The sequence below is a fragment of the Plectropomus leopardus genome, chromosome 15, assembly GCF_026936395.1.
Source record: "Plectropomus leopardus strain MGB_pleo_1.0 chromosome 15, ASM2693639v1, whole genome shotgun sequence".
Taxonomy (NCBI): Eukaryota; Metazoa; Chordata; class Actinopteri; order Perciformes; family Serranidae; genus Plectropomus; species Plectropomus leopardus.
The window spans coordinates 12,364,048-12,390,584 of record NC_142190.1 but is presented as its reverse complement, the minus strand read 5'-3'; the positions used below and the strand labels follow the sequence as shown (position 1 = coordinate 12,390,584).

General features: G+C 39.7%; 1 protein-coding gene across 4 annotated transcripts in view; it reads left to right on the top strand.

The window, feature by feature from the left end:
* The window catches only part of sgcd (sarcoglycan, delta (dystrophin-associated glycoprotein)), a 323,685-nt gene that overhangs the window by 147,758 nt on the left and 149,390 nt on the right, over window positions 1–26,537 (top strand). The window contains exon 1 of one of the 4 annotated variants that reach the window (XM_042498783.2): window positions 13,104–13,535. The exons of the other annotated variants lie outside the window; for them this stretch is intronic. Within the exon in view, the coding sequence (XP_042354717.1) occupies window positions 13,533–13,535 (3 nt within the window). The 5' untranslated portion in view covers window positions 13,104–13,532. Of the gene's footprint in view, window positions 1–13,103; window positions 13,536–26,537 lie in introns of those variants that run through there. 4 annotated transcript variants of the gene reach the window in all.

The window sequence follows — 26,537 nt, the reverse complement described above, 5'->3', positions numbered from 1 at the left end:
TGACTCAATGAACCCGCGGCAGCGGTGCCAAGCGACGCTAAACGCTGCACCATTTTTCATGCCTTTTCCCGTCCCATTCTCCTCCAGCGGAGTGTTCGTTCATCAGAGCGAGCCTGTCTGCCGCCTGCCAAAGCCATCATCTACATCACCGCGCTCCAATGGAAACACAATCACTGCTTTCTATGGAAAACCAAACGCCAGGGTATAATAGGAGCAATATGTTTCTCTTCTGTCTCTGTTCAAACAATGTGGGTGGAATGGCCAGAGCAGGCTGGTGTGTGAGGGAGAGAAATTAGTGTATAAAACAGAACAGGATCGACTGATGGTGGAAATGGCATGGCTGAAATTTCAGCAACTGTTCTTCCTGAGGAATTATAGTCATGTCATCCTTTAGTGCTACAAAGTAAGTGGTTAATGTGATGCTTTTTGCTGAAAATAGTCTGATTCAAGCAGATAACACAAAACTTTGCGAGAGTTATATTAACCTTTTGAAACCTGAGCAAATTGGCTTGATATCTGCCAAAAACATGGAAAGAAGGTAATGAGCAACACAAAAATGTGTGAGAAATTATTAAAAAGGTACAACAAGATTACTTAAAAGCAAATAAACAAAACCAACCAAATTTAAACGGTTTGTGAAAGGCCTCTGACATAGCATGAAAAAACTGATGTTGATGCAGGTTGCATGTCGATGCAGGAGTTAATGGTCCATAGTAAGATTTAGGGAAATGTAGTAGTATCTGCCAGAGGGTATTTCAGATTGCAAACAGCTAAAAGGTAGATTTATTTGTCATTAGGCATAAAATTTCTCCCACTTAGCGGTCCCTCAGTGTTCATTGTTGCGGAGGTTTTCACTGGGAGCAGATTTAACCATAGAAGACTCATTTTTCTCCAAAACAAATGGAACAGCTGATTAAACCCAGTGAAAACACAGAATAAAGGCATCTCACGTCACAAATCAGTGTTTCTCCTACCCTTCTTGGCACGTCACAGATAGCCTGGCCCCAGCTCCTGCTGATGTTCAGGAGGTGTTTACCAGGACCCATTATCCACAAAGGGTTTCTTCCTCTCCAAAACAGACCCAGTGATTTAAACTGGTAAAAATACTGGGAAAAAAAGCAGTTTTTTGCTATTTATTTATTTATTTTCCAATACTCTCGTTGCGAGGGGGCTGCTAACTACTGAAATGAGAACAAGAAAATGCAAAAACACAAATATCCCTATCTGGAGCCAGTGTTTGGTTTGTCTCTTCTGAGGTACTGTAGAAACATAGCGTTGCAATATGGCAATCTCCAAGACGGGCTCTTTATGTAAATATAAATGGCTTATACTAAAGTACCAAACAATCAGACAAACTTATTTCTAAGTGATTACACACTCAAGAAAACATACTTTTTGAAACATATTTCATTTCTGCCAGTATATTTCTGTAAATCTTACACACTGGACCTTTCAATTTTCTTTTTTGATGGAACCAGAAAAGTAATTTTCAGTCAAGGTTAAATATCTTCGGCGTTTCTCCTGTATTGAAAAGGATGTTGTAAGATTTGCAATGGGAATGTAGGAGGTAATCATATGTTCAAGGACGAGTATGAGGTGGGTGTTAGAAAGACTTTCCAGGAACAAGTTCTATCACCTTTCTGTTCTTTTATACATTTCGACAGAGGATGTAGGAGGCAACAGGAAGTGAATGCAGCATAGGTCACACAATTTCTGGATTCATGTACTTGCAACAAATGGAGGTTAGATAATTACTGAAAAAATGGTTGTTGGAGTCAAATGATCTGTTCCTGTCATCTAAGATTGTGACATCTCAAATTTTGTGTGAAGTCAGTATTCGTGCTAACCATAAGGACGCCCAGTGTGGAATGTCTGTCGGTCATGCTGGCAGGCTTTGCACACTGAGAGGTAAAGATACCCTCGTCCTTGTTAGCATCACCGTCACCTGTAGCTCATATTGTAATTATCTGGAGGCAAAGCGCAGTACTGTACCTCACTCCCACTCTCACATTTAATCAGCATTCTCCACCAGATTCCTACCACCCTGCTACCAAATTACCTCCTACCTGCTCTGTAGCTTCATTTTCGTTGAGCAGAAACAGCTTCTATTACAAGCTAACCAGATGGCTGGAGCTTGGCGGTTGCACAGTGATCATTAACCTGCTGGGCTTGTCTCTATGTGCACCATGTCTCTTTTAATTTGACTCTCCCCTTTTGACTCCCAAATGTCAAAACTTCCCCAGACTCGCAAACTTTAAGACCATGGAGAGCTGAGGGCTGTCTTTGCAGGTCAGTTCATGATGACTGCCTGTTCAAAATCCACTCGGTGAACTTTTGTATGGACTCTTTTTACCTTCACTTGCCTTTGCGATAGCTGCTCCAAAGCTTTGAAATAGCCTTCCCCTCTCATTTAAATGTTCTATATAAATATGTATATGTTTTTAATGGCCTGTGGTTGCTTTTAATGGTTTTTAATATTTAATGTTTTTTCATACCTCCACGCCAGAGATAGCCAAGGCTGGAGACGCTCTGCCTTCGGGTTGCCAACCGGCCGGCTATCATGTTTTTGTGAAAGCGTTATCTCAACAATGGTTCAAGAAAATGTCTTGATATCTCGCACAAACACTTACTTGAACAATGAGCTGATTAGATTAGATTTTGGTGGTCAAAGGTCAAAGGTCACCCTGTCTCATTCTCAATTTCTTTCTTGTGAACGTAATATCTCAAGAACACCTTGAGGGAATTTCTTTAAATTTGGCACAAACTATGAGTAGACTCAAGAATAAGCTGTTTAGAATCTGGTGAATCAGGGTCAAAGGTCAAGGTCTTGGTGACCTCATACAACATGCTCATGGCCATAACTCAATAACCTTGGGTGTCCGCCTTGAAACTGTGCTGCTTGTACAGATCCGTTGTGTGTGAAGCATCCCTGTTTCACAGAAATGGATGTAAACTGTAAGTGCTTGACTGGTGTGCCTTACCTTTTCATTTGTATTGCACTTTGCTTACCTGTGGCAGTTTTAAATGTGCTATATGAATAAACTTGATTTGATTTGATACACCAGCACTGTTTCAAGGGTTGCTTTTCCTGTGTGAAGAAACAGTCACATCTGTTTCAAACAATGAAATCATGAGCACTTCCTCCTCTGTCCAAAGTTTTAGCAACATTCATGTGGATTGTTTTCATCTCTATCGCAGAGCACAAAGATATTACTTCTACAGCTCCGACTGCAGCAGTGAAATGTCTCTGTGCTCATTGCAGCTTTGCTACTAATGAGAATTTAATGGGAAACAGTCCCATATTTAAGTTAAATGCACATTTGGTGAAGCTGAGCGGAGTCCAAGCTCTGCTTTTAAAATTGGTCCCCCTCTTGCTGTATGTTTACAAATTCCCTAACTGCACATATGAAAGGTTGTTGTATATTCTAGTGATAGAGTTGATTCCATCCCAGGCTTAACCCATTGAAGACCCTGTTGTTCTTGTCAGCCTGGTTTGGTATGGGTATGATTGCTCCCTGGGACGTTCACGGCATAAATGTTATTATGATTACTGAGTATTTCTGCTCAAATTGCACATCCGGCAGAAAGGCCATTGTTCCTTATTAAAAATGCATGTAGAGAAACTTTGCTGATGCAATCCAGTAAAATGCAACACCATGGGGTGGTTTGTTGCACACAGAAGTGTTTTGCGAAAATGGATAAGGGTGGTTTCTGTCGAGCTGTGATACAGCAGAAATCCCCTCCAAGCCACAGAAACGACTGCAACTGTTACTTTTTTAGGAAAAAAAATTACAGTGTTGGAGAAAATTGAAGGCGAATGACAGGGCAGGAATACAACTGGAGTGTACGTGCTTTGCATCGGCTGGTGGTGACTGACGGTTCCACTGATTGTTAGTGATTTTGAATTGTTCTCAGTGATTTTGGTGAGTTCAGTTCCTCTGATGAAAAGAGACGAGCCCCCTGGCAAAAAAGACAGGCAAGAGAGAAGAGGAAATGGAGCGCAGCGCATACTGCTATGAAAACTAAACCGAAAAATATACTGTAAATAATACAGTAGCATTCATAAATTAATAGACGTAAAGATTTTTTAAAAGAAATGAAGCATGTAGCTAATGTAACATGCAAACGGTTCAACACCACTGCATGAAGTAAGTAAACTTTTTGAAGATACAGTGCTTTATTTGAAGAGAGAAAACACAATATAATATAAGAAAAATACTGACAGTGAGTATGTTTACATGCACAAAATAGTCCGTTTTTTGCCCTTATTCTGAAAAAGACAATATTCCTACTAAACTCTTTACATGTTGAATGACAATGAATATTTCGCTAGTACTCCTGTTTACATGCAGGCATGTATACTCTTATTAATGTGCCCTAACTTTTCTTTTTTCATGACAAAGTATAACCAAGCAGAACAGCTGTAGTTGCTTGTTATTTTGCTTCTTTGCATTAAAATAGGATTTTTTCACTGTGTCCTACCTGCAGCAGACTTGTTGGACTCTCATCTACCCCACAGCTTTGCAAACTGTTGGCAAAGTGGTTTGTGTACAATGTATCGATGATGAAACACAACAGGCCTACCTTAAAAGACAGCAGGCCACGTGTCACCAACTGCAGTAAAAACCCCAATTGCAACGCATATTCTGAAGTGGCCGTATACATATAAAAATAATGTTCCTTAAAACCTGAATAATACAGGCATATACGATATGTCTTAATCTGAAAATGCTTAATCCAGAGAATGGCCTAATTTGAAATATTTAAACAGAATATGCTGTTTACATTACCTGACAAAGTTCGCAATATTTTCACAGAGATTTAGAGTGGAAAATTATATAACCATAGCCAGTGTCTTTATCTTTTCTTCACTTTCCACTGCCAGTACCTCCAGGTGAGCTGTGGCCACTTGTGACATTTTGCCAATCAAGACTTTGTTTTCCAGCAAGGTGACTTTCAAAATGACTAATTAACAGGGAAACAAACTCGAGGCGCTGAGAAGAAAACGAAATTGCCGAATTGACCGGCTTCCTCAAGTGCAGAAGTTTTAGAGCTGTGTCAGCAGAACTGAGGAAGTTAGCAAATTAAAGAAGGTTTCAGTGACACAAAAGCTGCAAGTCTCCATTGATGCATTTACTCAGCATGTGTCTGGCAGCTTGTTGGATCAAAGTTAAAGAAAATGTCGAAGAGGTGCAGAAACCTGTAAGTGATAAAACATTTTTTAAAAAGTAAGCCTGTTAGCAGGTTCGGCAGGTTTTTTTCAATAAAGTAAGAGTGCTAATTTTGTTGTAAAAGTGTTATATAATGGTATATTTTTCCATTTATTTTCAGACCATGTCAAAAACACCACTGTTATCAATGCCAAAGCTGTTCTTAAAGCATTTCATAAGCCCCACCTCCATCCAGGAACCACCTGTAGGCTATGAGTTTAAAGTTCCTCTGGGGAAAGTTATTATTGTCTGTTCGCATTCTCTGCTGTGCTGAGCTTGGTGTATTCTTGTGCAGAGTGACGAGGTTAAAGCCTATAGACCAGATTTTATGGTCATGGATGAGTGTTTTATTGCAGGTCTTGGATCCTCCTTTATTTGTGAAAAATAATTGGTTTAGAATCATGAAATATATGGAGCGAGGAATATGAGGTAATGATTTTCATCCCAAATGGAAATATGGATTTACTTTTGGAATAAACAACCACTTTGGCGTTGTGCTAAAATAAGATTGAACAGTAAAACTAAAGGCCCGACAAGAGATGTTTAGTCAATTTCCACATAAACATTCGTATCTGATTATGATGAGCCCCTATTCTTCAGAGTCGCTTGGTTGTTTTCTCTTTTTTTGAAGTCGCTTTGTGATCTGGCAAGATTTGATCCTTTTGATATTGTGATGAGGAGTTGAGGAGAAAATTAGGTCTTTTTGATGAACTTGAGTTCAGTATTTTACCAAAAGAGTGTCTGAACTGTGTCGGCCTGATTTAAAGCAGAAATAAGAATCAGACTCACACCTGGAGGAGGAAGACAGAAAGAGTAAACAGAGTGCATTTTGATTCTATTTGGAGTCAGAAATAAACAGCCATATTTATTCATGATGACATCTGTGACACAATCCATATTCAACTAAGGTTCCCTGCATTTGGACTGGCTGTAAAACCCAGTCGCAGGGCCAGTCTGGGCCAGTAATTGGCTGTTTTGATACACAGAGTAAAGTAGGCTGGGAATGATCCAGAAACTCGGACTGAGAGGGGCAGGTTGTGGATTTTTATTTTGCCTTAGGTATGACTAACATAAGAACGCAATAAAAACAAAGAAAACATTTCTTATGTATCACCACAGAAATGACATATGAGGGCATACCTAGAGGGAGACGCAGACAGATGGAAGAGCTAAAGCTGACAGATGGACGAATGATGGGCAAACAAAACAGACAGTTGCAAGTAAAATGTCCTCTGTATGTCTCCTCATCCACACAGACAGACATAAATGTACACACAAGACATGAAAAAGAAGTGCGAAAACATAACAGACAGATTAATATATTTGTTATTCAAACATGTCTCAGAGGCAGGAAGGATCAAATTGTCTGAATTAAACATCAGAGGGGTGGAGCATAAGAAGCCCGCCGTTCTGGCTAAGTGACCTCAGATTGAACACAGATAGACGTAAGGGTTTTGGGGAAAACTATAGCTATCATTCTCACTGTGATGGATAAAGAGATATGTTTTCCTACATCTCAGTTCTGAGTGCATTTAATAATTTCACACTTTCACTTCTTTTTTTTCCCCGTTACAGGGTTTCTTTTCCGGGAGTTTTTCCTTAGGTGATGTGAGGGTCAGAGGGATGTCGTACACTGTAAATCCCTCCGAGGCAAACCATGTTTTGTGATAATGGGCTCTATACATAAAATTGACTTGAAATTGACTTCCATGTGCTGCATTATTGGCCAAGACACGAAGTCACTTAAAGCAGCATTTTGCTGGTTAAATAAGGAAGGGAAACAAATTTGTACTCCTTGTGGATCTGAATGAGGAGTCGGGGGGATCGTCAAGGATCTTGAAGACCATGAACGTCTTTACTAAATTCGTCATGATCCTTCCAAAAGTTGTTAAGATTTTTCACTCTAAACCAAAAATGTCAACCTGCTGGTGGCATTGGAAGAAAAGTTACAAGATCACATATACAGGTATCATTGGGAATCATCCTCAGAGGACCATGAATGTTTAGACTAAATTTCATTGCTAGCCATCCAGTAGTTGTTTAGATACATACATACAATATAAAAACATGAATAACTATAGTACATAGTTCGTAATGACATATAACACGAAAATCTAGCTTAGCCAGTTTAGGTGATGCTCAAAGTTCAAACTTGCAGCAAAAATATATAAATATGTTTTACTGATATTTTGAAAATAAAAACACCACTCTGACACTTGTGCTGAAGAACGAGTTAGATGAGTTACAGTTGCATAGAAATGATGACAAATTATGACACTGCCAAGCTGTTTTATGCTGTGTACATATTGTGCACGCTGACTGTGTATTTTAGGACACTGTTTTGTTGTCAGCCATTATTTCTTTAGTGTCTGAATGGTTATTCAATTTTGTGGAATACGTATGAAGGCATTTATTGTGTCCACAATGCACTATAATATTGAGTACATATCTATTCTAACACCAACATTAAAACTATACCACAATGCATTGTGAATTTCTGTCACTTAGCAGTCAGCAAATAGACAGTTGTCAGCAGCAACAACAGATGTAGCTTACCACATAGAGTAGGCGGGCTAAAAGAACAAACTCAGGTTGTCTCAAATGAGAAGAGGCACACTTATAGGGGCATTTCTTAGAGCAGCAACTTCAATAGCATTTACACAGCTCAAAAGATAACTTAAAAAATGTGCGTAGGCTGGGTCTTTCCGATCGTTTGTTGCATGTTGTTGTTTGGAAACCAACATAGTATTGTTTCCTAAGCTATTATAGGTTAACATCTGCTGCCACTTGTTGACATCAGGGCAGTAGTGGGCTGTAGGAACATAAACTTTTATATTCCACAAGTCCACTATCATGATAAGCGTCCCAACTCACCAGATTTATCAGAACTGGTTACAACTAATTAGGTACCTCTCTAGACTTCCCTATATAGAGAATACAAATTGGGTAATAGTGATTCAGTACAGACACAGCCACTTTGAACAAGGGCTATCATAATTATTAGTAGGAAGGTTTCCTGATCGCAGTGCATTCTTGTAATTAGCAAATAAAATTTTAGAGTTAGGCCTATATCTGTTTTAACTTGCTCACGAGCTCCTTCCACTTTTCTAAGTAGTTGTTTTCCCTGTGCATCCAGCTTTGAATGGGTGATGTGTTTACTAGTTTTGGCAAGTCCAACAGATGGTTCTGCTCAATAACGTCGGAGCTATATGTGCTAATGAAACTGTTGCCTGAGTAGGAAATCACGGTGGTGTTGTAGAGACCTGGATTCAAAGTACTGCACAACTTAGGCCTGTTTTTTGTTTTTTTTTGTTTTTTTAGTCTGATAGTTTATAGTGGAGCATGTAAACTGAACTGAATCAATACAACTAATTACTTGCAAAGAGAACATTGTCCCACTGCAGCCACTGTGGAGCTGGTAATGAGAACGGAAAAAGTTTTCACAGACTGCAGTGACTCAGTGGAATCCTACAGTGAGGGGTGTAGAGGTTAAATTCGTTTTCTTTTAGAGGCTATACGTCTGTTTAGTCTAGAAGAAGAGACCTTCAGGGGATTTTTTTCAAATTTGGCACAAATGTTCGCTTGGACTCAAGGATGATCTCATTAGATTCTGGTGGTCGTAGGTCAAAGGCGGATGTCACTGTGGGCTCATAAGTCTCATTCTTGTGAGAGTGATATCTCAACAACACCTTGAGAGAATTTCTTCAGGTTTGGCACAAACATTTAAGTAGAGTCAAGGATGAACTGATTAGATTTGGTGGCCAAAGGTCAAGGTCATGGTGACCATGCATCCCTCCCATTCTTGTGAAAGCAATATTTCAAGATCACCTTAAGGGAGTTTTTTTCAAATTTGGCACAGACACTCACTTGGAATCAAGCATGAACTGATTAGACTCTGGTGGTCGAAGGTCAAAATTCAAGGTCACAGTGACCTCATAAAACATGATTTTGGCCGTATCTCAAGAACCTTAGGGTGCCCTCCTTGAAACTGTGTTGATTCTATATGTATTTCATGCTTTCTGGGGAAAGTTATGTGTAAAGCATCCATGTTTACACAGATATGGATGTAAATTGCAAATACATCTTGACTGGCACACGGAGGCATACAACCATGTGGCGCCATATCCAGTTTTACTTTGAGGATCATTAAGCATTTCACATCTTTGTGAAAGTGAGGGAAAAAGTCTACCTGAAAACTGTCTGTTTGTTAGTTTCTTTCCCACTTTGGTGACTTATCTCAAAACTCCACCCCCTGACATTTAACTTACGCAGTGGATCTTTTTGAGATTAGAGAAAGGTAGACTCTTTTTGTCTGCCTCGACATTAACTCTGTTTAGCTGCCATATGCTCTAACTCCATCTCCTGACTATCTCCCCCATCTTCTTTTAAAGTCTTGTTTAAAAATCTGTCTGTGTATGAGATCTTCTGCCTCGCCTCCCCTGTGTATTTGCCTACATCTTTATTATGAGATGGAGCCTCACTGTGTTCCTCCTCTCTTTACCAGAGGCCTATTAGGGATTTCCCCTTTTATTTATTGATTAATACATCATCAAGCGGAGCTCCAGCCGCAGCCCAGGGAACAAGAGAGAGTTTCCCCTGGTGTCTGCTGCCTTCATCCCGACTGCCCACTTAAGATTCAGGACTCGCCCTGCCTGTTAGACAATGATTGCTATTATTCTCTTTTTTTTCTGCTCTAGTCACGGCTACTGGTGAGAGCGTGGCAACATTTTCATTGTGGCTTATGTGGGAGTTACAGGGAAAAACAAAACCTGACAATTGTTAAATTTACTAGGCTTAAAAAATGTTGGTGAATTTTGGGCGCGGACGTATCAGCAGCTTAACCTGTTTTATGGGCATATAAAAGGATTTTTAACCTCTTTTAGTAATAAAGCACCTTGCTTCTCCTTATCAAAGGCGCAACGCTGTGAAACTGCTGGATGTAACATCAAAGCATGAAGTATTCCCCTAACCTACAAAATCAGTCTCACCACAAACAAGCAGGCAGAGAGAATGGGATCAGTGTGGCTGTGCAGAGAGGGAGGAAGAGTGGAGAAGAGAGGAGGCAAGAGGGGAGAGCAGAGAAAAGAAAGTGGAGCTTTGTAGGAGAAGCTTTGTGAGGCTTTTTCCTCCCTCGCTGTCAGGCCACAGAACATTAAAGTGGAGGAGAGGAATTTGCATTCTCTAAATCGCTTCTTTCTCTCTCCTGAGCTCACATGCTGACTGTCATGCACGTGCACTCGCATATGCATGCTCTCTCACTCGCACATAGTTCGAGTCAGTGAAGCTTTGCTGCTATCCAGAACATGCTGCAAAAGCAAACAGAGTAACATCAAAATGTACATAAATGAATACAATAGGTACTAACATAGATTACCAATTGCCAAAAGTGAAAAAGCACCACAAACTAAAGCCCATAGAGCTGAAGTTGCTCCTCTCGAATGCAGTTTCAACAAAAAACAAATACTGTAGCTTTCCTGAGAGTAGGATTACGTGTAATCCCAGGTTGATGTATGGCATTAGTTGTACCTAATAAACCGGCAACAGCGTCTTTGGAAAGGATACTTACTTTCAGTTGATACTAGTACAACTCTAAGCTTTGTGGCTTAAAGGGACAGTTCACCCCAAAAATAATTGTTTTCTACCCTAACCTGTGGTGCTCTTTATAAATCTAGATTGTTTTGGTGCGAGTTGTGAGTGTTGTGGATATCAGCTTTCTCTCAAATATAGTAGACCTTTATGATATTCGGCTTGTGGTGCCCAAATTCAGCAGAACAGAAGGCAGACATCTGTATGGCTGAATATGGCTATTCAGTTGGCAAATCACACCAAAACATTTTTTTTTTTTTTTAAATCTAGATTTAAGAATAGTGCTGAAGATAAGAGGAAAAAACATTTTCGGGTGAACGGTTCCTTTAAAAAGGGCAAGATGACACAGTCAATAACCTGAAAGTGCTAAAAATTCAATATTACCATAGATCCAAAATGTGCCAAGACAACATAAGAGTCCAACTTCTCTACATTACACACTATGTGCATTAAAAAGCATTCTTTATGTTTGAAAACTTGCTTTGCTCTTTGTGTTTGATAGCTTAAAAACCTTTGACATTTGCACATCAAGGGTTTGAGATGCAAGTAAAAGCAATGCTGTAGACTTGAGACTTGAACTTGAGTAGGACTTAAATCAGAGATATGCTATTTTGATGCTTGACTTACTTCAGACAGCATGCAAGGAAGGGATATACTTTGTACAAACTGCTGTGAGCCAGTGGAAAGGCTACAAGGAGGACGGTAACTGTTATAATCATCCAGAATGTGCATGTTTTCTGCTGGAGAGGACAAAACTGATCAGCTTAAAGCAGCTGAAACAACAAATTCTTGTGCAGACGCAACAAAACACAGCAGGTTGTTTGCCAGTACCCTCTAAAATGACATCTTTTAAAATGACATAAGTGCTCCTTGTGTCTGTCACATGAACTTACACGGCATCTTGCAGCATAATGGCTTCAGATGAATGGAAATGTATTCATAACCATGAAGACACACACCCACACACATGCATATGTCAGACACAAAGGGGTTTTTAAAATGTCAGACATGATTGCAAAAGGACAAAACAAATCCGAGAAGATTTTCTGAACTAATTATGCAAAATCTCATCAATATTTCTGTTTATTTTCCAAGTCCTTTATTAAACCTTCAGAAAATCCTTGTTATAAGTAGCACCCCTCCCTCAGGCCATTAAGTGAACTGCAGTGAATATCCTGTTGCTCGCACTCCATAGCCGTGAGTGAGCACCTGGCTGTGCAAAGGCCAAAACAGTGACAAACACAAGACTGATCATCGTCATGTTGATCATAGGCTGAAGCATACATTTCAGTCATATATTTCATAATGTTGCTATGTTTGTTCCTGTATTTCATTTGCGCCATTAGCTCCAAGATACTAAGCCGATTGCAAATCACTTCATCCGCTGACATTGTGAACAACCAACTGTAGATCCATGTAGAGTAATTACTTAAGTTAAAGTTAGCTGGCTAACTTTTCTCAGAACCCCAGTAATTAGTCCTAAAACCCGAAAATGAATCAGCATTTTGGAACCTCTGGTTCCCTCGTCTCTAAGTCAGTGGGTTTTTTGAAAGTGTTTTTGGTTAAAAGCCTAAATTAATGGCTAATAGTTAACACTAGTTAGTAACATAATAATTTCTTCTATGACATAAAATGCATCAGGAAATACCCCACTCTCAAACTGTGAAGCTTTTATGTGTCTTTAAAAAGGCAGTTGTCAACAAGTGGCTAATTGAGACAGAGCATCATCACATCGAGCTGCACCAAAAACAGCCTTACAGCCTCGTAGCGGTGGTGACCATAATGTAGTTAGTTTTAGCCTAGCAATAGCTTTTTACATCTGGCGCCTGCATTCAAGCTTCAGTAATCCTGAAAGTGGTGCAATGATCCAAAATCCAATGGAAAAATCCCATAGGCTTTTTGATGCAGAGAACCAGGGTGACATTAGCATCCAGGTTGATGTTCAGAAAAAGTGGTTTAATTGATAAAACAACAAAACTTCCAATTCAATCTTTATTTTGTTTGGCCATCAAGCAACTAAACTCACAAATACAAACCGTGTATAAAAGAATGGGAGATCTTTCCCATCATTCCATGCAGCCATGAACAGTGTTGGAAGTTGCCTAGCAGCTTATATACACATGTATGGTCCAGCAGACTTGTATGACTCTATGTGATATACTTTGCACCACACAATACACACATGAAGAAGGGCAGGGCTCAGAGTGCTGGAGAGGGAGGGGTCACCATGACCACACAACACTCTCAGGCAAGCCCCGCCTCTTTAAACTTCAAACCCACATGTGTCTCTGCTTCTAAATCTGGCAGGAAGGCAGGGCTACAGCTCGGAGAGACAGAGTGCTGGAGCAGTGTCCACAGCAGAGCCTTCAAATAAAAAAAAAAATAAAAAAGGAAAAAGAAAAGAGGGAGACAGGCGGGTCACAAGAGTCCACCAAGCGTCCAGGAAACAGCTCACAGCTCAGGGACTCAGCCAAAAGAGGCGGGGAGAAGTTTGTTATTGGAAAAGCTGACAAGAGAGCAAGGCAGCGGGGAGGGGAGAGAAAGAGAGGTGGCTGTCTGACTTTGACTTTAGTCAGTGAAGGCCTCATGCAGCTTCTTAGCAGCAACTCAATCCCATTTTTATCTGCCTGACACACCTCGACTCTGAGCAGAGCTCACCAGGAGCCCAGAACTGAGCGGAAGTAAAGAGAGGAATAAAGAGGAAACAGGAAGGAAAAGGGAGAAAGAAAAGGAAGCATGGTAAGTTTAGTTTCACTGTTTGGATTGCTTGTTGGTGAGGCTGTTGTGGGCAGGGAGGTGGGCTGAGCTTTGAGTGCAGCTACTTTATTCCTTCAAAAAGTGGACCAAATCAGAGCTGCGGTTTCTCAATTTTAGTTTGCAGTTTTGCTTGTTTCCCTTGGCAGAATTTTTCAAAGTTTTTTTTTTTTTTTTTTTCCCTCAATTTGTGCTCACTGGCCCAGAAAAAAGAAAAAAAAAACATTATAACCACTTTACAAATGCAGAGCCCCCGAGACTGAAGCAGTTAAATTAATTTATTTGTTGTGAACCGAGAAGTTGGGAAGAAATGAAGCTCAGGAACTTTATTTTCTTTTTCTTTCAGAAATGAAATTGCAAGAAAAGTAATTTTCCAAGGCTGCTTGCTCTAAATCTCTCCCCCCTTTTTACAATCTTTGTGTACAGAGAGAGGGAGGAGAAGGGTGGGTGGGCTCACTGCCCTACTTCCCCATATCAGTCCCTGCAACACATTTGGTTTCAATTACTTTGTTCCTCTGGGGAACAAGCTGCTATAAATAAGTAACAAGAAGCTGAGTGTGGATGGGCTGCAGCCTACTGTTGGGGTTCGATGGTAGAGGAGGAGGAGGCGCATGCCTTAACACTGACTCTGGGTGGGAGGGATGAGTGGCTGGCTCAGTTGTGGTGAGGGGGCGTGTGTGTATTGTGGAGAGGAGGTCTTGTTTAGCTCCAGTCTCTGTGTAGCTCACTGGGTAAAATTCAGTCTTGTTTTTAAATCAATTGGGACAGTACTGTCTCAAGCTTTGGATGCCTGCCTTTTAGCATAAAACCAACCATTAATTTTCAAACAATCCTAAAGGTGAAGTGTGTAAAATTTAAGAGGATTTTGTAGCATCTAGCAGTGAATTGTACATTGCAACCAGCTAAAACTTCTTTTATTTATCAGAGCAAATTATCTACAGAGGTTTCTTTTTCTCCAAAACAAACAAAACTTAATGAAAACAGCTATAAAGCTGTTTCAGGTCCCAGATTAATGAACCTCTGACACAGTTGGCTTCTGAGGGACAGGCTGCTAGTCTACAACATGCGCAACCCTTGTCTCTCTTAAGATAATGTGTGCTCACCTTTTTTTCTGATCCAGACGTTCAGGAGGTTTTTAACATGAGCCAAATTGTCCTTAAAGGTCTGTTCCTTTCCAAAACGAACAGACCTGTTGTTTTAAATTGATCAAAAACCAAATAAAGCAGTTCCAAACATTGTTACTCTGGCGCTGTTTATTGCAACTGGGCTTCATACGGTGGCCGAAGTGAAAATGCAAATGGCCGTATCTGGAGCCAGTGTTTGATCTGACCGTTTTAGGATCCACTCCCTACGTAGATATACATGGCTCATTCTTAGATAAGACTATACAAAACTATTTTCTTATTTTCAGGTGACTGTACACTGAAAACATACATATTTTATTTTATTCCATTTCTGCCAAAATACCCCCCCAAATCATATACACTGGTCTTTTAACTAGAATTTAAACAAGTTTATCTGCAAAGCCCCTTTTTATCTCAGTATTAAAGTTAAAGTTCTTAAGTTCTAACTTTTGTGACTTATGCCAGGTCATTAGTGTCAGCACAATTTGGTTTGTGCACTCTAGAGCCCCCACCTCTTGCTCTAATAACTTATAAAAAACGTGATCTAAAGTTCAATTACTTATTTTATAATTGTGCCACTGTGAGCTTGTTTATATCCAGACAGAAAGCCAATGAGTGGTGCCTTTTCCCAAAGATTTTTCAAACCCAAAATTGCTGCCTCAGGTTTTGCAAAGGTCTCATTATCCCAATTCTGTTGACGAGATTTTCCGCGGACCTCCGTGAGCGTGACGAGACAGAAGTCTGGCTGTGCTTGATCGCACTTATTGAGATGCAACATTTTTGCTGAAGATGTAGTCTCGAACATGAAAAATCAGAACTTCGCTGTGTCCTGACCAGCAGGGACTAAGCGCTCTGATCAGACTATCATTTGGGTGAAACACCGACTGATTGCTTAAATTTTACACACGGTGTGAAGGATGTTTAGCCTGCAAGATTTGTAGTAGTTGAAGTTGAAGAATGAACAGCAGTTGAAGTTAAGATGAAAGAAATTAGCAGCGACTAACGTCTTACCGACAGCCATCAGAAGTTTTGAGTGTCTGCACTTGTTTTTACATTGCTGTCATTTGTCTGAAAGGAGCCTCTGCCACCAGCAAACTCGGGAGTCCATTCCCTCCCACTGTGACATGTAACACAGCCCACCCACTTCAGGACACACAGCAGCTGTCGCTCCACACACAGTTATATTGGGAACAGAGTCAGAGCTCCAAATATCCGCTGACCTTCCAGCCCCCAGCCCCAGCTCTCTGTCTCTGTCTCTTTATGGATGTTTTACTGTCTGTCTGCATGTAGCTCCCAACTGTCTACTGGTACCTCTCAGATAAGATATAAACAGACAGTCCGGCCTACACTCACTCAGATAGAGTATCAACATATTTACAAGCAGTGTCTTCGGCAACTGTTTGGATACACAGACATTTGGAACCTGTAGGAAGTGAAACCCTAAGCAATTCAGTTCATATAGGTTTTTATGATGTTTTTGCATACTTTCTTAGCCACAGTTGCAGTGTAGTAATGGGGAAGGCCTTGGTGTGTTGGATCTTTTGGTCAGTTCTATTTTGGTCTATATTATATCAAAACTATTGGATGGATTGCCATTTTGTCCAGACATCTGTGGTCCTTTAAGGATTAATCGTGCTTATTTTTTTGATTCCTGACTTTTCATCTAGTGCTACTACAAGGTGGACTTTCTGACTTTTTAGTTCGGTTTTTCTATAATTAAGATTCTCTTTGTCAATAAGCATTGCTGTCCACTGTGGTGACCTTCAATAAAAGACACCAGGCTATAACAGAATAAGCACAAACACCTCTAGACGCATCAGACTCTGTGGTTCTAACTCGGTATTCTGTTGTATACGAGGGAGACATTGGATTACCTGAGCTCATTAATCCTGAGTCACAGACCCTTTTTTCCAATTTAAAAAAAAAAAGAACAGAACAAAAACATTAGGGCTCGTATTGCTGATGGTATGATATAACCATTTATAATGAGAAATACTGTATTATCATATTAACTTGAGGAGGGTTTCAAACACATTTTTCAGTAGTTATAACTGTGGATAAAAAAGTGTGATTAAAATAGAGCCCTTAGTTTTGTTAATGTTAAACTTAGATGACTTATCCTCAGTTATACCCCCCTTAAAATTAGCTTTAAGCAAATTATTAATGCTGTGTAATATATAAAAAAAGATGTAAAGGTTCTTGATGTTACAAAAACATGCAGGCAACAGCTGTGACAACTGCAAGCATCATTTTAACTTTGATTTGCTGCTTCTTTCATGTACGTGAACCGTGGCTCATGTCAGAGCATTGTCTGTGACTCAGGAAACCTGGCAGTGTTTCCACCCACTGAGCGACACAGGGGACTATGCCACTAATACAAAAGTCATCAGAGTCTTTCCCATCCACCAGTGTGAGATGTGAGCTGTTTACTGAGTGTCTGGAGGATTGATCTTTGCAACAGATCTTTGCAGCAGAAGTTTGGCACATTAGAGCAACACTTCAAAAGATCTCTTCTGATCAACATTTAGCATCTAACCAGCAGCTCTGAATTGAGGTTTTCACTGCTCCGCTGAACAGGAAGGACGGAGACAGAGAGTGGGCACGCTCTGATCATTGGCGTTGCTAAAATGTTAAAATGCTAAATCTTTATCATTACTAAAAAACTGCTTGCTTTGCAACTTGTTAAAGGCTATGGAAAAAATGTGGTACTTTTGAAAGAGCAAGCGAGTGTGAGAAGTTACCAAGAAAAAGAGAGCAAAAAGTGAAGGGAATCAACCATTTATTTGCAGCTGCAATAGAACTAACAACACAACCCAAGCACCATGTTGCTTACAATCAGACTTTTTATGAAAGGAAACTCCCGCTAGCTTTTTCCAACGTGGAAACATATAAAAAATATACCAGCCGTGTTGCGTGGTGTGGGTGGACCACAGAGACAGAAGGCACTATAGAAACATGGATATGCCAGTTCAGTGAGCAAATATGATACATTTGTTGCTTTTTTAAGACATAATACAGTGGTTTGTCTTTTATACACATCCAGCAGTGTTTGCTGCCGGTTTTTCACCCCTCACAGTCACAGTAAACAGCACAGACCTAATTGTTGTCAGTAATCAGTTCACATGTCCTGATTTGATTATAAAAAATGTTTGTATTAGACCAGCACTCACCAGTTCACAGGACTATAACAACATGATTTTATCCAAATAAGCAGTGCTGCGTTTAACCCAGTAATGCTACTTTATAATTTATGTTGGTACACATGATGTAGTCTCGGTCCATGAATGGTTTAGAGTCCAGCAGGGAGTGTTTTGTTTGTTTGTTTGTCTGATTTGTTTTATTTTGTGTGTTTATTGTTTTTATTTTTTAGCTTTACAAAAGTAAACAAAACCAGCATGTTCATACAAACAGCCCACATATACAGAAAAGTAGCCTAATAAACACACACCCCATTAAACACACAAACAAACAAAAAAATCCAATCCAAAACCCAAAATACACATGCCACAAAACACAGATCCAGCAAAACCACTGTGCACTTTTAAATAGTCAAAGAATAGACCCCATATTTTAGTGAATTTATTAGACAAATTATTCCTATGAAAAGATATTCTCTCCACCTGTTTTATCACAACCAGGGAGGAGTGGAAGATTTCCATTACAAAAGGATGATTTCTATTTACTAACATTTGCAGTTCCCTTTCAAAGTGTTTCTGTTTGGAATGGGGCCATTGTTTGGCCTCTTGTATTGCTGCTTGCATCTTTCTTGAAAAACACTTCACACCTTCACGCTCAACACTTTGCTTTCTCAGGTCCTGAGCAATACACCCGCCATGGCAAGATAACCTCTTAGCAAAGCTGCAGTATATGAGTTTGCTACAATGTAGCATCATCAGGTTCTCTTTCTTCATCTGTTCTTGACTGTAATGTAGAAACTGACGTTGAACGAGCTGTCCCCACCATGCCGTTGTCTGGTGCAGCAGTTAGTAGGTGTCCCTTCTTAATACACTACAGTGTACATAATTCATTACTAATATATATTTCCCATAGATCTCAAGAGCTCGCACTCGACACTGTGTCCTCTGCAATACACCCACCAAGTGTGAAGTTGGATGAACAGTTATTGAAAAAAAAAAATAAATAAAAGGCCAGACAGTGACTCTTCTATTTTAGTTAGATGTTGCATACAGGCTGCTGGTTGACTGCACTCTTTTTCTTTTTCAAATTCATACCACATCCAAAAGTCATTGTACTGGTAATGAAATCTGCATTAAATGTTGCAAACATGTACAGTTATTCTTGTAGTTTGTTGCGATGATTCAGTTGTTCATTAGCAATAACTGTGCATATTGCAGGCGCAGAGTGTTTATGGATTAGAAACGACTAACTTTGTTTCCACAAACACTGGGCCAAACCATATCACACCTGTCTGCAGAGGTGTTACAGTACCTCTGACGGTGAAACAGATCCAGTGTGACTCTGATCAAGGACACTGTTCATCTTCAGAACAGCTTTTAAGCAATATGGCAGCGGGTACACAGCACTGTACAGCTGGCAACATGCCTTTAGGACTCATAGTTCAGCTTTCTGCCACCATAAAACCACCCGAGTCTGGAAAATTGTGAAGAATGACTCATCAGACCTTTTCATTTCTGTGCTACTGAGAATTACAAAACATCTTTGCTTGTTGACATTGGACAAGAACAGAATGGAAGTGTTGCCAGAGAGAGCTGCAGTGTCAAAGTGTCCTGAAGTGTTGATCTGATGTATTGTGTATTACAAACTGATTGCTCATGCATTAGCCATAACACTTTTATAAGATATTATGTTATTGTGGGTGTTTTTTAGGTGTATACCCCCGAATAAGTTAATGCAAATTTAGAGGAATAGTTAGGACATTTTGGAAAATACTGTTGGATACTTTCTTGATAAGAATATCATTGCTACCACCACGTTCTCATCCAAAGTTGTCACATATTGCCACTTAGTCAGAGCACTTTTGAGTCTACACATTACACTTCACGTTCTGTGCTCTTGGTATCTTCCTGCGTCTGCTGTTGACATTTCAGGATCCACAACAAACGCCGGGATGTCAACAAAAGCGTATGGTTAGGATTAGGCTACAAAGGCACATGGTTAGGTTGGTTTGGCTCTACATTCTTATGGGAAGTGAACATCGCCCTTCCGGGGAAAGTCCGGGGTTTGTTAGACCCATCCACTGCTCTTCGTACCTGCCTTACCTTCCAGCTCCTTACATCCTTACTGTCAGCGTTTCAACCTGACACCGCCCAGCATCATATCATATGGCCGCGACAGGTTCTGTCAACTGACGCCACAGGTCCACTTATCATAATGCCATGCCAAGTTCTGTCCATAACACTGCAAAAGGTTCTGTTTGGCTGCGTTACAAATTGATGCTGCCCAGCGTAACGGTGGCTTTTGGGGTCGGTATCTTAAGCTGTAATCACTGACAATGTGGCAGTATTTCAAGACTCTAAAATGACAAGGGGCCCTTACTACTTGTATGATAAATTTGAGGCTACCATGTGTGGCAGAATATTTCTTTTCCATGCAGCCGTGAGAGTGGTATTAGTATTCATGCTTTTCCACCCTCATAAAACATTTGCAGGGCATTGTGGTCAGACCTGTCTTCTTTTTCTTTACTAGTGCCATGCTATATTTTCTAACGCATTACTGCTAATTCTGCAGTACATATGTACAGACAGCACATATTACCCCCGTGCTCATCATGAGATGCATCTTCAAACATTGTTCTACAGATCCACTTGTTCAAAAGTCCACAGGATAACTTTTTGGATTTCTTTGCTTCACTGTAGCTTTTTGTCCTTTTTGTTATTGTTCATCATCACGGTTTTCCAGATTCTTTTTATTCGCCCCATTAGGTATGTTTACATTTTTGTCTGTTTTTAAAACTCATATATTCGTCATTTGAGGTCACTGGTTTGAATTTGAATCATAATGGCATTCCATGAATCAACTGTGAGGATTTATTTTTATAGATAAAGTCATCTCCCATGCAGTGTTTCTGTTATTTTCTCCACCCTCCTGCGGACAGATGGATAGATAGAACTGCGGGAGGTAGGGGTGCAGGGGGTCTGAAAGGAAAGATGAGAGGCAGATGAGTCTGAGAAGAGGAGGTGAAAAGAGGAAGAAAAGTGAGACAGGAGAGGATAGAAGAGGAGAGAGGGATTTGCTGAGTGAGTGATAATTTGAGGATTAGACTTTGAAGCAGGAATCGAGTTGTGCAGAGCCAACCTCTTCGCACATCCGCTTGGCATGGCTCCTGCAAAGTCATTTCCATGGAAATTATGACCCCACCCCTGTTGTTTGTGGCCATTTTGCCAGGGGGTAAATAGCGCCTAAACCCTCGAAAGCAGAGTGATTTTACAAAGGACATCAGGCAAAAAGATTCAGCAATTATATGTGTGATATATCTGTGTGTGCTTGATTCTCTTTGTGTGTAGTTTTTGCCCACAATTTAATGAGCTCCGTCTGTAAAAGCGACCAGACACCTGGGGATCCGTTACAGTCGTCTTAGTATTTATTTTCTTTCAAAGTGTGATCCAGCCATCAGGCAGGTCAATTAAGAGGGAAAGTTCTTATTTACTGTGACGGACTGGCAGAGCCTGCTGTCTTTTCACATCATTACAGCCTCCTCAGACCTCGGCCAACCTGAGCTGCAAATATAATTAGACTCCACTGGTCAATCAGTTACTTTAGTTGTAGATGTACGACATACAAAAACAATACAAAAATAAGTAAAGTGGTATTAAATGTTGGAAACTTTTTTTTCTCTCTTAAACTTCAATGCAATTATCCAGGTGTTTCATGATTCATATAAGGGCCTTCGTCTGCTTTATTTTCAGAGAAATAGCTTTTTTATTACATTGCTGATTGTGCACAGTGTGAATTCTGTGATTGCAACCACGAATTAGAAACATTAAAAATGTATTTAACAAAACAGCATCTCTCTAAAAGGCATACATCAACCTTCCAAATTCCTCATCATTGAGAGCCGCAGCACAGTATGTTAAAACTGGAAAGATTGACTGTCTGCAAACAACACTTGTCTGCTTTTTTTTTTTCACTCCCCCAACAAAATTGTTTCACTGAGACAAATAACACTAACTGACTGGTCTGCTGACAGATGAATGTGTGTTTGATGACAGTGGGCTCGTTCTGCCGGTTTCAGTCTGCTAATTGATGGCATTGCCTTTGCTGTGAACATTATGTCAGAGTTTGCTTCCATGTTTAAGCAGCTTCATTTATTTATCAGTCCATTTTTGTTCAGATATTTTTACTATAAAACACACCCTTTATGCTGTATGTTAACAAATAGTTAACAATGCATAAACTCCAAATTTAAGTGTAAAATTTAGAAAATGCACAGTAAGCACAGTTTTGTGATTTGCAGGAAAAAAAATGCTTCTAAACTGGAAGTTAGACAGTTTAAAAGTCTGAACAGGAAGCTTAATCAACTAGAGGAAAACATACAAACCAGTCCTTTTCTATTTATGTAATAAAAGTATATATAAAGGCATCCTTGTTTCATATTGCCCAAAACAAACAATTTAATTGAGATTTAGCTCCTCAGAATTGCCATTAGAGGATTCCAGAGACACGTTTTAAATCAGACTAGAGGTAAAACTTCAATTAAACACCTGGGAAAGCAGCTAATATTTTCTATTCCGGAGCTCATCTTTTGGTTGTGATGCACTTTATTGTTTTTTAGCTGAGATACCAAAACTTGGTCACTTATAACAAAGTCTGATGACATAATATATAAAACTTCAGTCTGAATCTGAAAGCCACATTTTGGCATTTGTTGTCTTGGGCTTTTTGGAAGTTATTACCTGTAAACAGTTAAGGCTTTTTGACTCTAATTTGCTGTTTACATGACTTTGGGGTTGATTACAGCCACAATTTAGTATCTCAGATATTAATTGACAAGGTGTTTGTCATATTTTAGTACCAATTAGGAGCAGAGTTTTGTTCCAGTGGCATTTCCGTTGCATTTCTTTTAGTGTATTTCTGTTGTTTTGTATGTTTTAATGAAGCTTCTGATCAGTTGTTGGATCTCTTATCTGTTGCAGCATACTCATGCCATCTGTACGTTCAGTTTTTGTTTGCTGAATTCTAGCTTGTAGTGAAAATGAAGCCACAATATATCTTATCATAGCCGTAGAAATGACAAATTACACTCTCCATGCAGTCTAGAGTTCTTCTGAAGCTGAAGTCCTGCTAGTTGCGTTATTGTATAATACATAAGATGTTTTGTCCCTGCAACAAACCTGGATGCATATCCTAAGAAATATCTGCTGCAGGCCAGCAAGGAAACACTATTAGGAGAAAGCCAAAGCCACATATTAACTTCAACTGAACTTTAAAGCATTTTCATGAAGACTGTGGATTTTTTAATTTATTTTTATACAACTTTAATAGCCCTGTCTGTTCATGACAGTGGCAGCCACCCAGTCGCTCAAATGCTTTCTTTTTAAAGAAACATTTTGGAGGAACTTAATTGCTGCCTTATGTTCAGTAACTTTTTTTTTTTTTTTGCCACAGAGGAACGGCCGTATTGGTTGGACATATCTGCAAAATCCCAGAATATGTCCAATGACCATGTTTTTGTTGTTTTGTTTAGTTTTTTATGTTCAAAACCAGTGTATTATTAAAATTCTCACTTTCTACTTTATCAGCACATGACAGTAATGCGCTTAAAGGTTTGGGAAAGCTCATACTAACGGTTAATAAGAACGTTCACTTTCCACCCCCTCACATAAAATGCAGAAAATTGCTAGGTGCAGTATTACCAAATATGCACATAATTCCAAAGGACACTTAGCTGTTTTTTCAGTACAAAAAGTGCAGCGTTTATGCACCACACACAAGTCATAGAGCGTCGGTTGGGGTGGATGTTGGACACATACCATGTGCAGGATGCCTGCACACTGTGCTTCACGCCCTGCGTGCGGTTAGGCAACAAAATTACTCATGTTAAGGGAAAGATCCTGGTTTTAGTTGACTACTGAAAGTAAACACACCCTTTCACATCTTTCCAGTCTCTGCTGAAGTGTCCAGCATTTAACCAAGACTACGTTCTTTCAGCGTCAAGGTTATGCCCCTTTTGTTTCTCCACTTTACTCTGGAATGAACAAATATCTCTTTCTCTTCTGTACCTCTATCTCTATATCTCCCTCTTTGTCTCTTAGTTTCTGTGCACTCGCTCTCTCCTCTCCCCTCCATCCCTTTTGTTTTCATTTATTTTATTATTATTCTGTAAATTCTTCCTCTGGTTTTATCTCTGTATATCTCTCTCTGTCTCTTCCACTTTTGTCTCTCGTTTCTCTGTTTTTCTCTCAGTATACTTATCTTTTTCTTCTTTTTCTTTTTTTTTCTTTTTTTTTTTTACTCCAAGTCCCTGAGAGAGAGCAGCATGACCGATTGGCACTTACCATAAAAATTGTTGTTCTAAATAGTCCCGACTCCCAAACAACGCAGTGTCGTGCATACTAATGATTGTTCATTATGCATCAGAGAAGATGGACAACTGCAGCCAAGCACCTGTAATGATGATGCTGTGGATGAGCGCAGAGTGCGGTAAATACCACAGATGTTTACCGGAAACCATGTTTGAAGTGCAGAGAAGTCAAAACGGCCATCAATCAGCTCGTAGAGAAAGATTCAGTCCAAAATGAAATTACACATTATTATGAAAAATCTTGATGCACAGACAGGGTGAATTAGACGTTGTGGATGTTACCTTATTTTGAGCTCCAAATAAACATGTAGTATCACGAGGTGCATGTTAGTGGTGTGTTTTAAAATCATTTCAAAGCACTGTTTTATGATATGACATTGCTGGTTTCAAGTGTTTTCCTGACCTTTTTGGCGAGTCAAAAATTCCTTCAGTCGCTCTTTGTCACTTAAACATAAACACAAATTTAGGCATTTACTTTCATAAACAACTGCTGTCAGTCATGTCAAGTCTCCCTGTCTGCTTTAAGGAAAACTTTCACAGAAATATGTTAAGGCTTTATTTTATTCACCAAGCAAATATCAGCAGTAGAATTGTGGCAAGAACATGAGTGGCTGTGTCTAAGGTCATCTTCTGAAGAGAAAATTAGGGACAAATGCAGACGCTATTTGTTGATTTATTTTAAGACTGTATGAATATCCAATTGATTTAGAAAACTATATAATGGTGCAAACTGTGATAACACAAAGAGTTAGTGGACTTCGGCCCAATCCTGATTCTCTCCCTTAGCCCTATCACTCCATTTTAAGTGCTGCTGTGTAGTGTAGGGTGTCTCATTTCTTTTGGGGGATCAAGAGGTAGTGGTCATCCAGAATGTAAACAAGCATATTCATTCATGTTAGGTGTTAGCTAGCTAATGCTATTTCAACTGTTTATCAGTTACTTAAGCTTACTGTTTTAACCTTTGATTCATCAGTGTTAGCTAACTAACTTACATATGTGCCATTGTCGGCTACTGATGGCGTAGTGTCATCCCATTTCCTAGGTTAGGTTTCAAATCCTATCTCTTGTGGTTCCATTTTAAGGGCCTCTACTCAGTGTAGGGCACTCCAAATCTAAGCGAAGGGTCAAGGGGAGGAATTCAATTTGGCCTTTGTGTCATGCTGAGTACATTTTGTAATTGTTGTAAAGCTGTTTGTTTTGCACTGCGGGTAATTAAAAAGAATTAATATCTTACGCAGGTCAAATGTTGTTGTCAACCGATAAGGAGTAATGATAACAATGGCAACCGACAAGAATGACGCTCTCAGTCTTCTTCTCAGTTTTCAGAGATGTTGTTGTTTGTTGTACATGTTGCTAAACCAGTATGTTTTGCATTAGTGTGGACTTAAAATCATGTTAGATTCAGGGGGGTACATTAGTGTCTGGCAGTTGGTGAGTGAAATTGGTTAGAGTAAACGCAATGTCACAATGAAGGAATGGAGGGTGTTGTCTGATATCAGTCAGTGTCCTGTTACTTGTACATTTGAATGTGGTCTCGACAGCAACAGAGCCTCACAGTTCAGCTGTGTTCTTAAGCGTTTGACTTTTGCAGACCAATTTCCTGGTTCAACTTTCACCTACAGTCCATACCGCAGTTATGTGCACACACACAGTGTAGTGTTTTCTATGAGAGGACTATTTATAACCAACACTTTGGGACCACTCGCTTTCTGTTTGACCTCCAAATTAGTGGTAAAGCTAATCTGTTTGAAACGATTTGATGGTCTGACTTTTCCCCTGTGGTGGGCAGAGTTTCTGCAGCTAAACATTCTTGGTGAATACTGAATACATGACTGAATAATGTTTAAAAACAGAAGATTCCCCTTGCAATGTTACATTGGATGCCACAGAGACAAAGGGTGTGGGCATGGGAGACTGAAATACCCCCCCCATCCCTGCATGTAAGAAAACAAGACAGGAAGTAGAACAGTTATACAATTCCAGTCTCTGAGTGTTGAGATAAATCCTCTCCCACTCAACTTTTTCAAAGCACATTTGCACTCTGGAGCTTCAAAGTAAGCAGACAAATCCTCAAACTACCAATCTCATGTCAGAAGTGCTATAACCTTTGACCTAGTTTCATCTAACAGTTAAAAATAAACAGAAACTTCAGATGATGGTCACCCAGGGAGGTAAGATCTCCAGACGACTCCAGTATCTCACCATCTTCTTAAGATATCTTAAGATCCTGATGGACCTTTCTAACGCCTCCACTGCTTCTTTCAGGCCCTTTACGTCAAAGACTCACACTGTGCGCTTTTTTTTTTATTCTCGGTTCTTGATTTTATATTTCACGCTTAAGCTGTCATTTATTTCCCCACA